Source organism: Peromyscus leucopus, chromosome 5 (genome assembly GCF_004664715.2).
Source record: "Peromyscus leucopus breed LL Stock chromosome 5, UCI_PerLeu_2.1, whole genome shotgun sequence".
Lineage (NCBI taxonomy): Eukaryota > Metazoa > Chordata > Mammalia > Rodentia > Cricetidae > Peromyscus > Peromyscus leucopus.
Genome location: NC_051067.1, coordinates 56,823,120 through 56,843,126, shown reverse-complemented (window position 1 = coordinate 56,843,126; position 20,007 = coordinate 56,823,120). Strand labels below are relative to the sequence as shown.

Below are 20,007 nucleotides of genomic sequence, written 5' to 3'. Positions count from 1 at the left end.
CATGGCATGGGGAGAGCTTGAGGCTTTTTGTCTTCAGTCCTCCAAATTTTTATCAGTAACTGTCTATCAGAACTTGCCTATAAGTATCCCTTAAGTAATCAGGCAAGATTGAATTCAGGCAAGATTGAATTTGTAGGGGATGCATGATTTTTTATTTTGATTTGGGTGGCTTTTTGTCAGTCTAGTCCAAATTATCAAGACTCCTATAGGGCTACAGGATGGGCTAAGATGGAGACCCAATGAGATCGATGTATGGAATCAAGTTGTAATGGGTGTGACTGAAATTGGATAAGTAGCCAGGTAGAGCATCTTTTAGGATTCAAAGGAGAATGGCTTCCCCATAGCTTGAAGGCTTCTGCTGGTAATAAGGTAAAGCTCACCAAGTGCAAAAGAAATAAACAACTTGGTTGTGTTAAGAGAATCCAGGTCTTCTTAGATGGAGGCCCACATGTCAAGTCCTACTGTTTTCTCCAAGAGGCTGGTTTATGTCAGCACCAGGCTGCTCTGCCTAGTGTTAAGGCTACCTTCTCAGCAATCAAGTTCATTAGGCTACTGGATTGCTGAGGTTATCTCCCAGAGCACCTGAGGTGCATGTTATAGGGAGTTATAAGGGACACCAAAGTGGAATATGGCTAATTTATAGAACAGGTTTGAATAAATCAAAAATGATCACTGATGGGTGATATTGTTCTGTATGCTGTGAATATGTATTGCTCTGATTGGTTGATAAATAAAGCTATTTGGCCAATGGTGAGGCAGAATAGAGTTAGGCAGGACATTCTAATTAGAGAGGAGGAAGGAGAAAGGCAGAACAGAAGGGACACCAGCCCACCGTCCAGGAAGCAGCATGTAATGGCACACAGGTAAAGCCATGGAACACATGGCAACATATAGATTAACAGAAAGTTTAAGTGTAAGAGCTAGTAAGTAGTAAGCCTGAGCTAATGGCTGAACAGTTTTAATTAATATAAGCCTCTGTGTGTTTACTTGGGTCTGAGAGGCTGTGGACCGAGCAAGACACAGGAAAACTTTCAGCTACAGATCACTCCAAGCACAAGCAAATTAGTTGTAAGCGTCATGTAAAAACAGCCAAATAAGTAAAAAAAATCTAATCTCAGACCTCTTCTTACTGTCCCTGGAAAAGGCTGTTTCTTTTATGATATTTGTGAGAGTTGGAACTTTTTTAGGTAAATTGCTATGAGCTTACTTGCTGTCTTCTTTTGGGTTGAATGATGAATAAAAGGTGATGTGTGGACAGATGGGGGTGAAGTCAGAAGAAGCAGAGACATGGCAGGCCTTGGCAGTATTGCACATGTACTAACTACTAGCCTTTAAAAACTGATGTTGGAGATTTTGAAAAAAGGAAAAGCAAGAAAAGAAATATTAAATAGAATGATATTATTGAGCTTTGGGGTGACTACAAATCTCTTTTTACCAAAGTGTGTTCTTTCATTTGTTATAGAGTCTCATGTAGCCTAGGTTAACTTTGAACTCTCAATAAACTGAAGATGATCTTGAACTACTCCTAATCCTCCTTCCTTTAACCCTCTGATTTATAAGATTATAAGTAATACTACATCCAGGTGTTAGGGATTAATCCCAGGACTTTCTGCATGCTAGGCAAGCACTCTACCAACTGAGCTGCACGCCCAGCTCCTGATGCATTTGATAATTGGGATAAGTAGCATTGCCCATTGATGTAAGCCTCTATAGCCAAAGATAATTGCCACTGAGAAAACAAGTTGATCTTCCCTGAGGCAGAGAGCTCATTAAGAGCTCTTGGTCTAGGCTCCAAGTCTTTGAAGTTTATGGTTGTGATAAATGCTTTAGCATTTAGTTCAAGAATCTGTGTGCGTACATGAGCATCTGGATGTGCACATGTATGCATATGTGCACGTGTATGCAATCCTGTGTGGCTCAACTATCCATTTGCAAACATGCTTCCCAGAGGTAAACATGTTGATGTGGGCATAAACCAGGAGCATGTAGGGCACAAACTCATTGCCTTGGTGAGGGGTATAAAGGAAGCGAAGTGATTCAACAAGGTGCCCCATTTTACCAGCACTCACTCTAGCCATTTACCCAGCAGTTTCAACCATGTTCTTTGACACCATGGACCTCAATAGAGATCCTTTAATAAGGACAGGAGCCAAAGGTTCACTTCACTTCCTTCCTCTCCTCACAAACACCCCAGGGAAGCTCTGATCTTCATATGTGCCTCAGAATCCTCACATAAGTAACACAGTCACAGAGGCAGCATTCAGGCCACAAGGTAATGTGTACTGAGGCATGGAGCTCAGAAGAGCATCTGAGCCACTAGCACGGCAAGAGCTCAAGGAATATGAATTACTGTTTTCAAGTGCTATCGGCCCATGTTAACATAAAGAGCTATTTTCAAAGAGCCACACTTTCCTGGTCTTATCTCATCCTAATACAGTTTCTCAAAAGACTCATTTGTGAATACCCTTACCTTAGGGTTTTGCCATATGGTTTTATGGGAGGTACAATCTAGCCCCTAGTATCCATAGAAAACTCCTAGGAATTTCTGTATGTGTTTGTAAAGTAGAGACAGCAGACAATTTCTGACTTCATCTCTGAAGCAATATGGAGGTGATGGAAAGGGCCCCACCCAAGACTGAACATTACATGCTGACAAGAGGCCGAATTTGGTGATTCAGAGAAGGGATGCCCCTGGGGGTGCAGTTACTCGAGTGGTGGAAAGGGCAGAGGCCGGGAAGGAGGGGAAAATGGCCTGAGAAAGGCTTGGAGGCAGGAGTAGGGAGTGGACCCTGAGAGGAGAGGGTATGGAGGGAGGGAAGAGGATAAGGGTTCAATCTCACTTCTTGGTAGTCCAAGGGAGTACAGTGAAGTAATACAAGGTGATAGAGCTTGGGGGAATGAGGGTATCTGGGATGCAGACACCTGAGATGTATCCTTAGATTGGTCAAGAGCAGGCCATGGTGTGTCTCAGCAGCAGAAGGGGTTGGGGAGGAGGGGTAAGATTGAATGAGAAGGAAAGGAGGAAAGAGAAAGGGAGGAAGGGAACCAAGTTTGTCTGAAGGAGCTATTCACATTGTCTCCTGTAATGTCTTTCTCATAGGAGGCAGATGAGGAATGAAGAGAAACCACACACTGCTTTTCTAAGAATAAGGAACTAGTGACATGTCCATGGAGACTCTACCATGAATCGAACTGAGATGGATCCAGGCCTAGACTCACATCACATTCTTGGAAAAGACAGAGAACTTGCTATGCACAAAGGAATTAGGTTGGGTAAAAAAGGACTCAATACATCAGAACTTCATATTAACTCATTCATTTACTCATTCATTCATTCATTCATTCATTAATTCACCTATCTCTCCATATTCATGGCCATTCATCAGCTTACTTCATACTGTGAGACTTTGGCCACTTCATCCGTGTTCTCAGGACATCCAGGTGGTTTCAGCAAAGCTCCCACTATCAAGAAGCTGAGGCTAGCTAGAGTGCCCACAGTGCCCACAAAAACTGTGGGTGCACAGGAAGGGGGCTGACACTGTGGAGGAGCCAGGAAAAGGAACTCACATTTGAGCTCTGTGAAGTACTAACAGATCCCCATTCATGAGGTCTCTGTGTAACAAGACGGAATGCAGCTGCTGGAAGCTGGTGTGTCTTCCCCACAAGCTCTGCAGAGCAGCCTATGAAGCTGGCCTGTGCTCAGCTCCTGGCTCGTCCACCAGACAGGGAGAAACAGTTACTGTCTCTTGCAGAGGAAGGACTCACAGAGACGAACCTGATGCTATCGTCAGGAGATGAAATGGAAAATGTAGGACAGGTCAAAGCTGGGTTTGAGCTCATTACACTGCCCTTCCCTCCAAATGCCTTTCATTAAGCAAGTAGGAACCTGCAAGCCTGGGGATCCTATCTCTATAAAGAACACTTTGAGGAAGGCATTTCACATGCTTCTTAGGGGAAAATACTATGGCCTAAATAAACCTCGTGACCGTGAATCCACATATTTCAAATTGATTTGGAAGACTCACGTTGTACAAGCTTATTTCCCTATAAATGACAACAGCTTAGAATGCATTGGCAAAGGGGAATTGTGCTGGAATGAACCATGGGGTTTATTGGGAAGAAAAAAAGAACATATCAAGAGTAAAAGCAGGACATCTGTCTGATCAGGGGGCAGACATAGAATGGAGTTGGTGTTTAGAGTTGAGGTTAGGGTGTGGTAGGATGGGATGGGGTTGAGAAAGATGAGAAAATTCACATCATAGTAGGAAGTTATTAAAACAGAGGGCCAATTCTTCTTGAAGGAGAGCTGGGCATGACCAAGGTGGTGTATACCCATAATCCTGACCCATGAGAAGCAGAGGTAGGAACATCAAGTTCATCTGAAGCCACAGAGCAAATTCAAGGCAACCTTGGGCTATGGCACCTTGTCTCAAAGAAGAGGAGAAGGAGAAAAGTTGCCTACTTTTAAGATACAGGAAAATCTGTCTTAAAGAATAAGTTCTGGGCTGGAGAGATGGCTCAGTGGTTAAGAGCAGGTGTTGCTCTTGCAGAGGACCCAGGTTTGGTTCCCAGCACCCACATGTCGGCTCACAACCGTCCCTCACTGCAGTTCCAGGGGATCTGATGCCTTCTTCTGAACTCCCAAGGCACCAGGCACTTGAGTGGCACACTTATATACATGCAGGCAAAACACTGGTACACATAAAACAAAGTAAATAAATCTAAAAAATTTCAACCAAACAAGAAAAAAGAAGTTCCAAAGATCTCCAGGAATCAATTATTATTTCCACATGTTTCACAGCGCAGACACTGAGAAACAAAAGTGAAGAATCTGGAACAAAATTAAAGTGAAAAATAAATCACAGAGTGATTCGTAACGTCGCATGGGCTAAGTTGTCAAGAAGAGAAGATCCAATAAGAATCCAAGGTAGTTTCTCACAGAATGTTCGAGATTGCATACATTCAGAGATGACGGTTGACAAAGTGATATCACAAACTTTTTATTTCTCAAAAAAACTGTTTTAGGAGACAAGCTCTCACTATGTAATACTAGCAGGCCTGGAATTCATTATATAGATAGGGCTGGCCTCGGGCTCACAGGGATTTGCCTGCCTCTACCTCCTAGAGCTGGGACTAAAGGCATGTGCCATGGCATCCAGACAACGATAAAGATCTTGATGATAATGCCCCCAAAGACTGCATAGAGATGTTCTGAGAATCTTCTACCTAAGAACTACATTTGCCAGCTCATTGAATTTAAACTATGAAACAGGCTCTAAGCATTAATTACATTGCCAAAGCCATGTATGTACTGGTCAGGAGGCAAAGCTGAGACCACATGGCCATCTCCACATCCTAACATCTTACCATCAATCAACAACCATCTTCTACAAGTTTCTGACCAGTGCCAGGGCCCTGATTAGAGCTATGGAGGTGTATTGACTAAGAGACAGTATCCACTGTGTGTCAGGGCAGGAAGCTCTGTTGCCAAGTCTTATCCAGTCTCCAGGTGTGTCTTGCCTGTCTTCAGTGGGTTAGGAAGGAAGCTGAAGTTAATAAGATGGACAGGTCATGCTGCCACACACAAGAGATTGGATTCAGTTCCCCAGGTTACCACAAACTAGTTTTGTGACATCAGTAAGCCTCAATAGCTTAGCCTGTAAAACAAGAATAAATAAGGAGGACACAGCAGGGTCATACATAAAGCGCTTAGCATGGCAGCTGGCACAGAGAGGGTGCATTCATTTCACCCCTCTCTCAGGTAAATGGGACAGCAGTGACATCAGTGTGGCCCTGCCCAGTTCAGTCAATGAGGTGTTGCCAGGCTGGAATGGATGTTTAGGTAAAGGATAAAGCTGGTGGCAGTTCATATTCTGGAACTCAGGCTCAAAAGATTTCCAGAAACCCCCTACAAAGGGTACTGTGAATACTGGGGACCATGTTTACATGAGGCACAGAATTGTTCTGTGGCTGGTATGAAAACATCGATGTCACTTATTTATCACAAGCTAGTTAAAGTTGACCCAGAGCTCCAGAGCAGGCAAGAGTCACTTCCCCCAAGAAGGAAGCCGGGAAGGAGAACAATTGATTGTGGCTGGCTGGGCAAAACTGTGGGGTGACAAGGAGGCTAGCCGAGGAGTCACAGCAAGAGCTTTGAGTTTTATCATGTGGGAAAAGGAAAAAGGCGATCTGATCAACTTCGTCAATGAAGTTCAGATCCTCTGGGCAGAAGACATGGGAACAGTCTTGAAAGTGTAAACTGGTTAAGAAGAGAAACAGGCAAAGTAGAAGTGTGTGTGTGTGTGTGTGTGTGTGTGTGTGTGTGTGTGTGTGTGTGTGTGTGTATGTATGTGTGTGTGTAGCTGGAGTCCCAGGGGGCTGTGAGTTGCCTGACATCATGGAGAGCAACAAGCATGCTTAACTTTGGGGCCATCTTCCCAACAACTGACATTTGGATTTGTAAGAAAGTGATACAGGGCTCTTTGGAAAAATTTGAGTTGCGGGTTGAAATTGGCAAACGTGTGGCATATTGTTTATGATTGTTCTAGTTTGGTTTCTGTTGCTGTGATAAAACATTGACCACCTTGGGGAGGGGAGGTTCTATTTGGCTTACAGGTTATGGTCTATTGTCAAGGAAAACTAGGGCCAGAACGAGAGCAGAGACGACAGAGGGGTGCTTCTTACTGGCTGGCTTCTCCAAGGTATGCTCAGCCTGCTTTCTTCTACAACTCACGACCACCAGCCCAGGGTGGTCCTGCAGTGGGCTGGGCCCTCCCACATCCATCACCAATCCAGAAACTTCCCTACAGACATGGTTACAGAACACTCTGATGGAGGCACTTCCTCCTCGGTTAAGGTTCCCTATCCCCTGGTGACTAGTTTGTGTCAATTTGACAAAAACTAACCAGCACAGTTACTATTAAACATCTATCCAACATCCAACACTGGGGAAAATCTAAAAGGCCTGGGGGCAGAAATGTACAAAAGATTATAGTCTTCTGAAATAGCACATTACAGAAGCCCACAGCAATGGTCACTAATGTTGGGAATAATAAGTGGGGGGAGGTGGGAGTCCAGAGAACCGTCTAATATCTGGGTAGGGACAGGAGCCACGAGCACATGAGAAAGTTATACCCAATAGGGACTTTGGCATCTAACAAATGTAAGTTTACGTCATACATATTTAAATTATGACTTCCTTGTTGAGGAGTGACTTTTTTTTTTCTTTTTGGTTTTTTGAGACAGGGTTTCTCTGTGTAGCTTTGCGCCTTTTCCTGGAACTCACTTGGTAGCCCAGGCTGGCCTCGAACTCATAGAGATCCTCCTGGCTCTGCCTCCTGAGTGCTGGGATTAAAGGCGTTCGTCACCACCGCCCGGCTGAGGAGTGACTTTTTTCCCCCCTCTGCTTCTCAGTTTCTCAATTTTTGAAATGGTACTAATCATAACTACCACCCTGGATCTGGAGGAAAGGCTCATTCACAAAGAGACTTTAGGCATGACCTTATGAAGTTAGGGACCATATTAAAAAAACAGATTCCTCCCCTCTAACCCAGCCATTGCAAAGAGTGATGAAAGGCTGGGGATCTCGACACACCATGGATTGGGAATCCTTAGCTGTAAAGAAGAGGCCCATTTTCTAATGGGTTTTTCTTGCTGCTAGCCCTAGAACTGAAGGCTCAGTTCCACCAAGTTGAGGTGCAGCTGCCCTTGTGAGGCTTAGGCATGTTGGCAAAGGGATGGCTTTGCCGTGAATCAGGTTAGGTTACTTGGTCAATTGATTTGATCCTCTGAGCATCATCCATGACAAGGCCAGACCCAACTACATTAACAGGATTGCAAAGGAAGTGCCCATCTGTCACGGATATCTTCTTGTGTATTTCACACCCAATTTGAGCCCCTACCTTGCAATGAACATGTCTGCTCAACTCAAACCCGGTCTGTACATGGATGCTTACACAGGAAATGAGGCAGAAATGTCTTGGGAAAGACGTGGAAGCAGAAATAGGATTTCAATTCCATCGGCAGGGAGGGGATACAGGGAGGAGACGGAACAGGGGCGGGGGAACGTGATGGAAAACTGGCTTTTAGAGGCATCAGGTTTCTTTCCTTAGGATGGGTCTAGTCTTTGTATCCTTACAGGAGGTCATCACAGACTTGGCCTAAGCTAGCCGGCCTCCTGTTGGAGCCCATTTTTACTCTGCTTCATGAACCTACAAACTTGTGGCCACACCTGTTAACTATCTCTGTTTCTTGGTTCTAGGCTGATCTTAGAGAGGAATCTTTAAGGTCGATGTATATCCCTTTTCTCCCTCTCTGGGGTGGCCCATCTCCTGTATCTAGGGAAGACTGGACCAGCTAGCAGTCACAGGACCTGCACTTCTCTGAGTCCCCTAGGGAACAGCCACCCAAGTTGGGAGCATGTGGTTTCTGCTGAATGGGCTCAGAAGGTTTGCATAGGAACATTTTCTATACCAGTCACTTCCTCCGTTGTGGGTCCCCTGGTTATAACCGCCCCCTCCCATCCCTCTCAGATCACATGACCATGCTCTTTCTCTTTTTCCTGAACCAGTACCAAAACTCAGGATCAGTCTCTCTTTGCTTTGCACTGTCCATGGTCGAACCCAGGACCAGGCAGTGATCAGTACAGCCTCTGATACATCACTCATTCACTCCTGGTCAACTCGCAGCTCTTCTTAGCAACTGTTGAGAGGAAAGAAGGTCTACAGAGGTTTGGTCTGCAGATGAAGATGGTAAGTCAACCTTTCATTTTTGTACCATGAATTACAGCTACAAAGAGTTGCCATAGTCACCCTTCCAATTCACTTTTCACAGTGGCCCCATAACTGATAAAGGCTGGAGCTTATTGGCCTCTTTTTCAGTTGCCATAACTAAGGTTCCAAGAACTGTCATTTTTCAAAAGGTCTAACTCTGCTTAGGCCTGAGGCTAAATCATCATCGAATTACTCTGCCTCTTGGTTAGGGTCTGTCTTTCTTAGAGGCTGGGGAAATGGCTCAGTAAACTGCTTGCCACACAGGCATGAAGACCTGAGTTTAAAGAAACTCCCTGAGCTGGGGACATGTGCTTGTAATCCCGGCACTAGGGAGAGGAAGGTAGACTGATCCTTGGGCAGGCCGGCTAGCCAGCCGAGCTGAATTTGCAACGAGGCTACCCCAGGCTAATGAGAAGCCTTGCCTGTCTCAGACAACAAGGTGTGATAGCTCCTGAGGAATGATACCTAAGATTTTCCTCTGGCCTCTGCATGCACACATATGTGTACATGCACCTCCCCAACACATACATGTACTTAAATGCACATGTAAACATACACAAAATAACAAACATCTTTCTCTGGGACCCAAAGTTCAGGCAGTTTAGCTTCTTGGTCACCTCCTACTCTCCTTTCCCAAACTGTATTCTCTTTGGAGAAAGCCAGTAGGTACCTTCTTCGATGGTTCCTGCTGTACTTCTTTGGCTGTGAGCGAGTTTCTTGGTCAGAGGTAACACTATGTGCCATAGCAAGCAGACCTGCCTTCAAGTGCCTACCTTGGATTCCCCCAGTGATGGACTGTGACCTGGAACAGCAAGCTCGATGAACCCTTCCCTGCTTCAGTTGCACTTTGGTCAGGGAATTTGACACTAGAATAGACATTGTTCTGTCCTCTTTTCTGGGGGACAGGGCCTGTTTCCTGTTCTTCTTGTTTGAACAAGTAAAGGTTCAGAAGTCTCCACCTCAGTTGGGCTAGGAGTATAGCGAAAAGGAAGGCCATGGAAAGATTTCTCAGAGTCCTGTCACATCAACACTAAGGAAAAAAAAAATTAGCTGCCACCCCTCCCCAACTTAACTGAGTTATTTTTAATATGGAGCTTTAAAAAAAAATGCCTCATCTCTGAGGCCCCCTCTTCTTCCCACAGCTGCTCCATACCTCAACCATGCAGTCTCATCTCAGCTAAGCCTTGACTCCATCCTAGAGGATACACAGCCAAGCCAGCATGGTGCCATTTTATGGAAATTTGTGTGTTTTTCTCAGCTGGGCTCATGAATTCTGAGTCCTTGGGAATGTGACAAAATTGTGGGGTCACCATGTTATTACAGGCCTGGAAAGGCAGACAACTTCCCACATGCCAGTGTAGGCTACACATAGTCTATAATTTGCCCCTTTAATAGACCAAGAATTTTCCCAAAGTGAGTATATTGTCTGACTTAACTTTTGTGACACTTTCGGGACATGCTTTGTTTTTTAAAATACGTAAAAAAAAATTGCTAAAAATTGCCTTAGTATGCATAGAAGATTGGTTCCGGGACTGCCTATCACAAGATACCAAAATACAACAATGATAATGTGCTATATAAAACGGTGTGGATATATATATATATATATATAATTTAGGTGTGTCTCCTGTGTTTTTGTTTAGGTTTTTGAAGAGAGGGACTTACTATGTAGCTACAGCTGGCTTGAAACTCACTATGGAGATCAAGCTGGCTTCAAACTTGTAGGTCCTCCTGATTCTGCCTCCAAAGTGTCTGTCTGATGTGACACTCCTCTGCACTTCCTATCATTTCAGATTTACTTATCATACATAAGACAATGTCCATTTGCTATGGGGGCCAGCCGTGTAGAGTTAAATGTGTCAACAGTTGTTATCCCTCATTGTTTGGGGAGCAAGGACAAGGGGGAAAACATCTGTTCAGTACAGATGTGCTTTTTTTTTTTGGTTTTTCGAGACAGGGTTTCTCTGTGTAGCTTTGCGCCTTTCCTGGGACTCACTTGGTAGCCCAGGCTGGCCTCGAACTCGCAGAGATCCGCCTGGCTCTGCCTCCCAAGTGCTGGGATTAAAGGCATGCGCCACCACCACCCGGCCAGATGTGCTTTTTAAAGAAATGTGTCTTGGCCAGGGGTAGAGGTGGGTGATGAAGGATGTCTCGTTCAGGGCTGAGCCCCCAGTCCTTAGGTACTTTGGCCAGTTCTATGTCTGCATTGACTATTGTCCATAGCTTCTCACAGGGAGCCGGTGGCAGTTGACAGCTGCTGGGGGAGGGGAAAAGTCACTCTTTTTAAATTGTGTTCCCACTGCCAGTTCCTGGGCTCCAGTCTATGGCCCCACACCATGCATACAGGGACAGCACTATCACACACACACACACACACACACACACACACACACACACACACACTATAAATTTAGGAAGGAAACATGTTGAGGAGATATCGGAGAACTTAGAGGAGGGAAATGGGGGTAGTGGATATGGTCATATTTCATTGTGAAAAAAAATATATATATGAAATTCTTAAGAATAAGGGAAAATTATAATTAAGAAACAGTTCCTCCCTGTAGTTGGTTGACTTCTTGATCCTAGGAGCCACAGGTGAGATGAGCCAGTGTAGTAGGACAGATGTTGTAAACTTTTCTTTTATAACTTCTAAGTTCCCGGTTACTTAAGTCTATTCCCTGCTTACACTTGACTTCAGATGTCTGTCTACTTGCATTTAGTTATTCAGATTCCAACTCCCCCAAAGGACTTTTGTGTCTATGTCACGGTAACCAGGATGCTGTGGGCATGCCCATGTTTCTCCAGTGTGCTGGCTCATGTGTTCCTAGATGGAAGCAGCTGATGTTCAAACTGTTTACCTGGAACTTTGCTTTGAGCTTCATCACTGGAAACTGGGAACCGAGAACACAAGGCTCACAGAGAGAAGGCCGGGGAAGAGGGGCAGCGACCCTCATGACAGCAGGTGACAACAATCACTCGGAAATAGGGCAGCAGACTAGGACTGTCCCGGGTGTGGCGGAAGGACGCTGCCGAAGTCTGTGCACAACGCTGCAGTGGGACAGGACTGAGTACGGCTTAGCTCCTGGGGTGCTGATCCACCTGAGTCACTTGAAATGACAAGGAATGGAACACAGGATCCACCTCAGAGAGAGTTACTCTAGATGATTAGGTAAAACACTTCAGTTCTTAGGGAAAACCCTGCATGGGGCTGGGAGTGTGGTTCAGCTGATGGAGTTTTGTCTAGCAGTCATGAAGCCCTGAATTCATTGCTGAATGAACAGACCAGATCTGGTGGTGGAGACCTAAGACTAATATTTGGAAAGCAGAGGCAGGGGGATGAGACATTCAGTGTCATTCTAGTGAGTTTGAGGCCAACCTGAGTACACAGGATCCTGTGTCAAAATGAATAAGTAAAATTATGTAAAATGTACTAACAAATAAATATATATTTTATAGATCTCTCCAGAAACTTCTCACAGAAACTCCTGGGTCATCAGGGACTGTGCTTGTGGGAGGGGAGCCGATACATGGGGACTGGGTTTGGGACACAAAGCAGTGTGTGTCCTGCCAAGTTCCCAGGTATGTCAATGATGGTTAAGAGCGGGAAGGACTGCTCTTGCCAACTAACCCAACAAGTCCGGGCAAACCTCAAGGACTGAATAAATAGCAGCCCTTACCAGCCCAAGGCTTCTCCTCCTCACCTCAGAACCCTAGGCTTAAGCTCCGTGAGAGCAGGGCCTCACCACTCTTCCCAGGGGACTCGAGGTGACATACTGGTGTAGCTCAAGAGTTCACTGTTGGTTGGACAGTCACAGACCATGCAGCAGGGAATCCAGCTTCTGAGCCTTCACCTAGAGATCATTTCCTGTCACCTGCCCAATCCATTCAACACATACAGAGCAGGACTGTGGCAGACTCGGGGAATGAGGCAGGAAGCACTATCCTTTTATTTAATTAAGATTTTTAAAATTCATTTTTACATACCAACCACAGACCCCCTTCTCATCCTTCCTCCCACTCCCCCCACCCAGCCTTCCCCCACCAACCCACTCCCTCATCTCCTCCTCCAACAAGGTAAGGCCTCCCATGGGGAGTTAGCAAAACCTGGTACATTTAGTAGAGGTAGATCCAAGCCCCTCCCCTGCATCAAGGCTGTGCAAGGTGTCCTACCATAGGGAATGGGCTCCAAAAAGCCAGCTCATGCACCAGGGATGGGTTCTGATCCCACCACCATCCTTATTATCCGTGAAATTGGTGCTTAAGAAAACTGACGGTGATTGAGCTCTGGAAGCTGTGCCCAGTTCTCTCCCGTAGATCACATCCCAGAGAGATGAGGTGACTCCACCCAGACTCCTTAGTTCCCTGGAAGAGAGCCTGTTGTGCCCACTCCATGGAGGCTGAGGTGTGAGGAGGGTGAAATCAGGTTCCTGAAAGTCCCAGGACACAGAGGAGTCTCTACTGTGGTCTGTGTTTCCCAACCTGTTAGACTGGTTTCTGTGGAGTGTTTCACACACAGAAGCCAAATAATCATGGAAGGATTGGGTATTTTGTGTATCTGCTCCTAGGATAAAGCCCTGTGGATGCAGGAGTCAACTTTAACCATTTGTCCTGAACACCTGAGCAGGAATATAGCTATTCACACATCTCCTCCCAATACCTGTACACACACCACACATACAAATACAAACTCATATGTGCATGTGTAAGTAAGCACACATGTATGTATACAAGGCACATATGTGAATACATTGCATACATACTGTTCTGGTTTGCTTTCTCTTGCTATGATAAAGACTGTGACCAAAAACAACTTGGGGAGGAAAAGATTTATTTTAGCTTGTAGTTTCTAGACCACCGTGGAGGGAAGTTAGGGTGGAACTCAGGACAGAAACTGAAGCAGAGGCCATGAATGACAGCTGCTTACTGGCTTGCTCCCAGTGGCCTGGTCAGTTTACATCTTTCTACCTCCCAGGACCACCTGCCCAGGGATGGCACTTCCCACAGTGTGCTGGGACCTCCAACATCAGCCATTAATCAAGAAAAGCCTCCCCCGCAAGCACACACAGATTTTCCTGTAGGTTAATCCAGTGGAGGCTTTTCTCAACCGAGTTTCCTCTTCCCAAAAAATTCTAGTGTCCAGTTGACAACAAAACAAAACAAATCCCCAAATGAAAACTAACCCGGATGCATAGCTACACATATGTACATACAGATGCAGATGCACACATAAACAAACACATGTACATACTGGCAGTCAGTGCACATATACACATGTGCATCTATACACACGAGCACAGGGACACATGCCTGTGCACAGGTACACTTACATACACACACAGTCTTTTTGCAGGGGATTGTCCCATGGCTACTTATTCTCTCTTCCCTCCCTCAGGGCCTGGTCCAGCAGCTTTGGGGAGGATTTCATCTCTCCTCTGCCACCTGCAGAGGTCTTCTGTCAGCCTCAATGAAGGGCTCACTACTTATCCAGGGCCATGGTCATTCTCACTTGGAAGAGTCCCTATGTTCTTGAGGCTATAAGCTGAGGGGACACGAGAGAGGACACACTTCAGGCCAGAGCTCACCTCCCATACCCAAGCCCAAAGGCTCAAGCCTGCCTGCACACCTGCTCCAGTCTCTCCCCCTGCTGACCACAGCCTTTCTCCTTCCTCACTCGATTCCATATGTTTCTTATCAGCAAATCCCACTTGCTCAGGTTCAGTTCTCTCCCCCTTAATGCATGTCCTGAGTCACTCACTAGGGCCAGCCACCTGCATCACTCACTCAGCCACCATACCTGGAATACCGGGGGCTAGCTTCCCTTCTCTTGATGGTGAGTCTCCTTCTCACATGTCCCCCAGCTTGTAGCCTTCAGGTACTCATGAATGAACAATTCTCATTGTTTCTTTATTACACAGGTGTCTCATGTGAGGTGCAGGTGTCTTGGCAATCACTGAACCATGGCATTTCTGGCCTCCACTGCTCCTTCCTACAAAAACCCCACCACAGAGCCAGGTTGGCGTATTAAACCAGCCAATGAAGAGTGGCCTTGATTAAAGTGGGTTTGGGCAGCATATGACACATTGTCCCCGATCTCAATCTCTAGTTTGACTCTATGAGGTTCTTGTGGCATGGCTGTCACTGATGACTTCTACCCGTGGAAGTTAAGCCATGCAGTTGACAACTCACTTACTGAGTCAGGAGACTGGGTGGGAAGGGGTAAAGAAACCATTTCTGTGTTTATGCACGTTGAAGCATGGCCTATGAGAGGAAGCAGAGTCCACATGGCAGAAGGAGGAGGGAGAAGCCTCTCCTATGACTCCCAAGGAGTCAAAGGTCCTTCTTCTAAAGATCTCATTACTTCATCTGGAATATGGAATGTGGGCATCATGAAATGATTGCCTTTTCTGTGCTAAGGCATCACTCATCTAGATTGTGTGTGTGTGTGGGGGGGGTACTGGGGATGGGAGTCAGGGCCTTATGCAAACTAGGTTTATCCCCAGATTTATCTACCACTGAACTTTATCCCCAGCCCAGCTAGATTCTTTCCTTCCTCCTGCCCCCAACCTCTTCTTTCTGTGTATAGTGTGTGTGTGTGTGTGTGTGTGTGTGTGCGCGTGCACATGTGTAGTCACTCATGTGAAGTCCAGGGGTTGATGCCAAGTGTCTTCCTCTATTCTCTATTGCTTCCTCTGTTGTCTTGTTGTTCAAGGCAGGGTCTCTCGATGAACCTGGTACTCACGGATTTGACTATACTAGCTGTTCAGCGAGCCCCATTGATGCACTTATCCCTTCCTCTCAACAGTGGGACTAGAAACATGTACCTGGCTTTTTACAAGGGTCCTGTGCTTTCATGGAGAGCACTTTGACAATGGAGCCATCTTCCCAGCTTCGTGGATTCCTTTCTAAACAGAGTTCCCATTTTACATGAAATGGCATTTATTAGCTGAGTGGTGGTGGCACACATCTTTAATCCCCAGCACTCAGGAAGCAGAGGCAGGCAGATCTCTGAGTTGGAGGCTAGCCTGGTCTACAAAGCAAGTTCCAGGATAGCCAGGGCTACACAGAGAGATCCTGTCTTGAAAAACAAACAGGGCTGGAGAGATGGCTCAGAGGTTAAGATCACTGCTTGCTCTTCCAATGGTCCTGAGTTCAATTCCCAGCATCCACATGGTGGCTCACAATCATCTGTAATGAGATCTGGTGTCCTCTTCTGGCCTGCGGGGATATGTGCAGACAGAACACTGTATAAATAATAAATAAATCTTAAAAAAAAGAAAGAAAAACAAACAAACAAACAAACCAACAAACACACAAACAAACAAACACACAAAAACAAACAGAAGAAATGGCATTGGTTGATGCTCAAAATCTGCTAACATTCAGAGACTTGGCCTGTTTGATTTATCTATAGCCTCAAAGTAGATGTAAGCTTTGGTGTTTTTGTTGTGGTTCAAACAAAAAAGGTATGATAATGAAATGGAGTGAGCTCTCCATTCGAGGAGATATTGTTGGAGGCTTCCACCAAAGATAAACCAGCTTGTCCTTGAACGTGAGGTTTATCACAGAGTCAGAAGCATCTTCTGTTGGTCTGAACTTTTTACTTTAGTCTTAATTAATCCCCATACATACGGGTAGATAAACCCTCTTTGCTTATAGATGAAAACATTGGGACATATTTGGCCAGATTAGCAATGAATCCAGAACCAGGGACAGAAAATCTCCTAACATTGAATGCAAAGTGTTACTTAACCAAAGGAACATAATAATACAATAATTATTAAGTATTTTGATTTTAATCACAGGCTCTACTAAGAAGATGAGAAGAAAAAGACATTTCAAGTATAGATGGATATCTTCAAATATTCTTTAAAAAAATAAACAATGGAACTGGATTGAAGCATGTTATTAAAAGCCCCACCTTTCCTGTATCTCTCATCAAGCAGGATGCCTCCTTACTCTGCTGTCCAGGTTGGAATGACATTCTCCACCCAGAACTGGTTGTCAGCTTCATTGAGAAATTGGTTGCTTAATATTTATTGAGGTCTCTGTATTTTTCCAGCACTGGGCAAATAAACTATCTAACTGAAGCCTTTCTCTTTCCTGCTCTCTCTCCATCTGAGGCTCCCTGGACATAGGGTGGGATTTGGGGTGGGGTGCCAAAGGCTCTGAGTATTTGTCTGGCTTCACTTCAGAGATGAAGGGAATGCTTGGTCCATTTAACTGGTTGAACCAGAGACAGGTGGAATTTGTTACGTTTCTCAGGAAGAAAATGATTTAAGTTTGTTCCTATGGTTCAGGCAAAGGTGAAGGAGAGGAGGAAACCTTTAGAGATCAAAAAGGTGCTCACTTGAAATTCATCTTGGGCACTCCATGGCAAGTGTCCACTCACATGTCTACCCACCATTGAAGAGTCTTAAGGACTACCCCATAGTGTTGAGATCTTGCTCTGAATCCTACTGCTCCAGGTTGCACGTGGATGAGTTTCCTTCCAGAAGGCAGAGCATACACAGAAGTCGTCCCAAGTGGATTAGTATAGGGCTGACACAGGAAATCCCCTGGCTGGACTTTGCTGGCCACACATTGCCTTCCAGGGCCCAAGCAGCATCCCGGCAAGATGCTCCAGTCTCCATTGTTTCCCACCCTGTTTATGGAATGACTGTCTCTCATCTCCAACAGAGACAGCCCAGAGAACACTGGACTTGGCTGTGGAGTTGTAGGACTCACTAGGGGAGATAAAAAGCCTTCCCATTCACCTCTAAAATCACACTTCACTTTTTTTTTTAAATAAACGATGCCTCTGCAGAAGAATGCAACCCGATCAGATCCTTCCCTTCTAGATGCTAGACGCTAAAGACGGAGAGTCCCATCCTCTCTCCTTGCCCTGGACTGCCCTGGAAAGAAGGCTGTGGCTAAATCTAGGAAGCCTTGGTGCTTCTACCTCCCTGTTTCCATTAACCTCACCCTTAGGACAAGCTTGAGAGGAGAAGTCCTAAGCTGAATCCCCCCTAAGGACTGCTGAGCCTCTGAAGGCAGCTTCTTCAACACCTGTGCCTCTCTCCAGTGAGTCTCTGTGAAGCTGGGGAAGCACTCTTGAAACCACCAACTTGGTCAAAGCCTCTAGGGGAAGCATGTCCTAGGCAGATGTCCATGCAGTGGGGTGGTCTGCCCTCAGTGTAAGGAGAAGCTGGTAGTCTCTGACCCATTGCCCCCATGACACTTCCCATCAATTTACCCATGGGTCTTCCGGTCCATCCCAATTACTTCATTCCTTGTCTGCAGCTGATCTGTCCCTCCCTGGGAGGAGCATCTTGCCTGAGGGCAGGTAGAGGGTGGGGAGCCTCCTCCCTTTGCTCCAATTGCAGAAAAGGAGGGGATCCCATGCCAGGGCAAGGCTACCTATAGCTCAGCTCTCCAACAGACACGGCCTCAGATCCCAGCAGCAGCCCTGAACGCTGGACCACAAACCCCAGGAGCAGTAGACTGACATCTGGTTGACGGCAAGCTCAGAAGCTCTGTGAGGTACAGAGGACACAGCCATGTCTCACGGGTTTCCTAAGGAGCAGGTGGACGAGTTCCATGCAGCCTTTGATAGATTTGACAAGAACAAGGACGGCCACATCAGTGTCGGGGAACTGGGTGATGTGATGAAGCAGCTGGGTAAGAACCTCTCAGAGGAAGAACTGAAGGCGCTCATCTCCAAGGTGGACACAGACCAAGATGGCACCATCAGCTTTGACGAATTCTTGGCAGCCATGGCCAAGTATAAGAGAGGGAGCACCGAGCAGGAGCTGCGGGCTGTGTTCAGTGTCTTTGACCAGAATGGTGATGGCCACATCACTGTGGAGGAGCTCAAGCAGGCCATGGATCAGCTGGGAGAGAAGCTTTCACAGGAGGAGCTGGATGCCATGATCCGTGAGGCTGATGCGGACCAGGATGGGAGGGTGAACTATGATGAGTTTGTGCGCATCTTCCTTGAGAAGTGAGACTGCCAGGCTGCAAGCCCCTCCCGGTCTCTATCTGCCTGACTCAGGCCCGACAGGCACTGTTGTGCCTTTCTTTCAGGGCTCCACTTCTGTATTGGGGTTATAAAGGAAAAGTCTGTGTTGGTGTATGGGAAACTACCTCATGAATGAGGAAGACTTTACTGGTCCTGGATGCTGTGCCATCCGGGGCTGCCAACTAGTCCTCCTCTCTGCCTGCTGAGACTCTGGGCAAAGGATAGTCTCCTTGGGCTGGTCCCTCCTCTTCCTCCTGCTGTGGATTGGGTGCTTCTTACCTCTCAGGGCTCTCATAATGGTTTAAATAAAAGGAATGCAAATTCTGCCTGCTTGGTGTTTGATTAAATAGAGGATTCTCAAGGGCTTCCAAAAATACATTCTTTGGAGCTACAATCCCTTTCATAGAACTGGTGAGAGAGCTGATCTGAGAAGCTTTTTGGTTTACCTCTTGCCTTGCCTAGTTCCCAAGGAGGAGGAAAGGTGAGTAGTGGCATGTGTGGTGGGGGGTAGGTCAGATGGAGGAAGCAGGTGTTTTGAGCTTTAAGGTGTGCCTGAGCCCCTGGATACCAGTGCCTGGTCTAGGATGGGCAGAACCAACTGCACTCCCACCAAGGAAAGACACTCCCTTTCGCACACAGCCTGCTGTGCGTTAACCTTGCATAAAAAAGGTGGTGAGAATTGTCTCTATATTTGTGCCTCTGTTCATGTCTATGTCTGTCTGCATAAGCCTGTCTATGTGTAGTGTGTATGTATGTGTTTGTCTATAATATCCATGTATGTCGACATGGGCCTGTGTATCAGTGTACATGAAGATGCATGCATGTGTCCCTGTATCTGCATGCGATTTTGTGTGTGCATGTATTCTGAAATACATCATCCTATAGTTATTTTTAAAAGAGGTGTCCTTAGTAATGGGATCCACTTTACAAACTCTCCAGGCAGGTAGCCGGATGAGACGTGGTCAGGGCACACACATGATGGACAAAGCGTGAGAAGCAGTACTGGATGCGGAGGTGATGGAGTTCCATGCTGAAGGCAGAAACAGCAAAGAGGCCTTTCCAAAGCTGATAGCAGGACATTCGTGTTTCCTCAGGAAGAAAGACTGAGGGCTGCAAGGGCTCCCTCATCCACACCTGAGACAAAGAGGGTCACTGTGTGAACTTGGGTGGGGACGCTGCTGCCTAGTTTGGAGCACTACACTAAGAGTCTTACTTGCCGTTTAATAAGCTGGGCGCCTG

General features: G+C 46.1%; 1 protein-coding gene across 1 annotated transcript; it reads left to right on the top strand.

The window, feature by feature from the left end:
• Positions 1-18,143: 18,143 nt before the first annotated feature.
• Positions 18,144-19,094, top strand: LOC114708768 (calmodulin-4-like). The gene has a single exon (XM_028892276.2). It carries the CDS (start codon positions 18,308-18,310, stop codon positions 18,752-18,754), a length of 447 nt encoding a protein of 148 aa, XP_028748109.1. The 5' UTR covers positions 18,144-18,307; the 3' UTR covers positions 18,755-19,094.
• The last annotated feature ends 913 nt before the right edge of the window (positions 19,095-20,007 follow it).

Coding starts and splice junctions, on each gene's coding strand:
- LOC114708768 (XM_028892276.2), top strand. CDS start 18,308: ATGTCTCACGGGTTTCCTAAGGAGCAGGTGGACGAGTTCCATGCAGCC.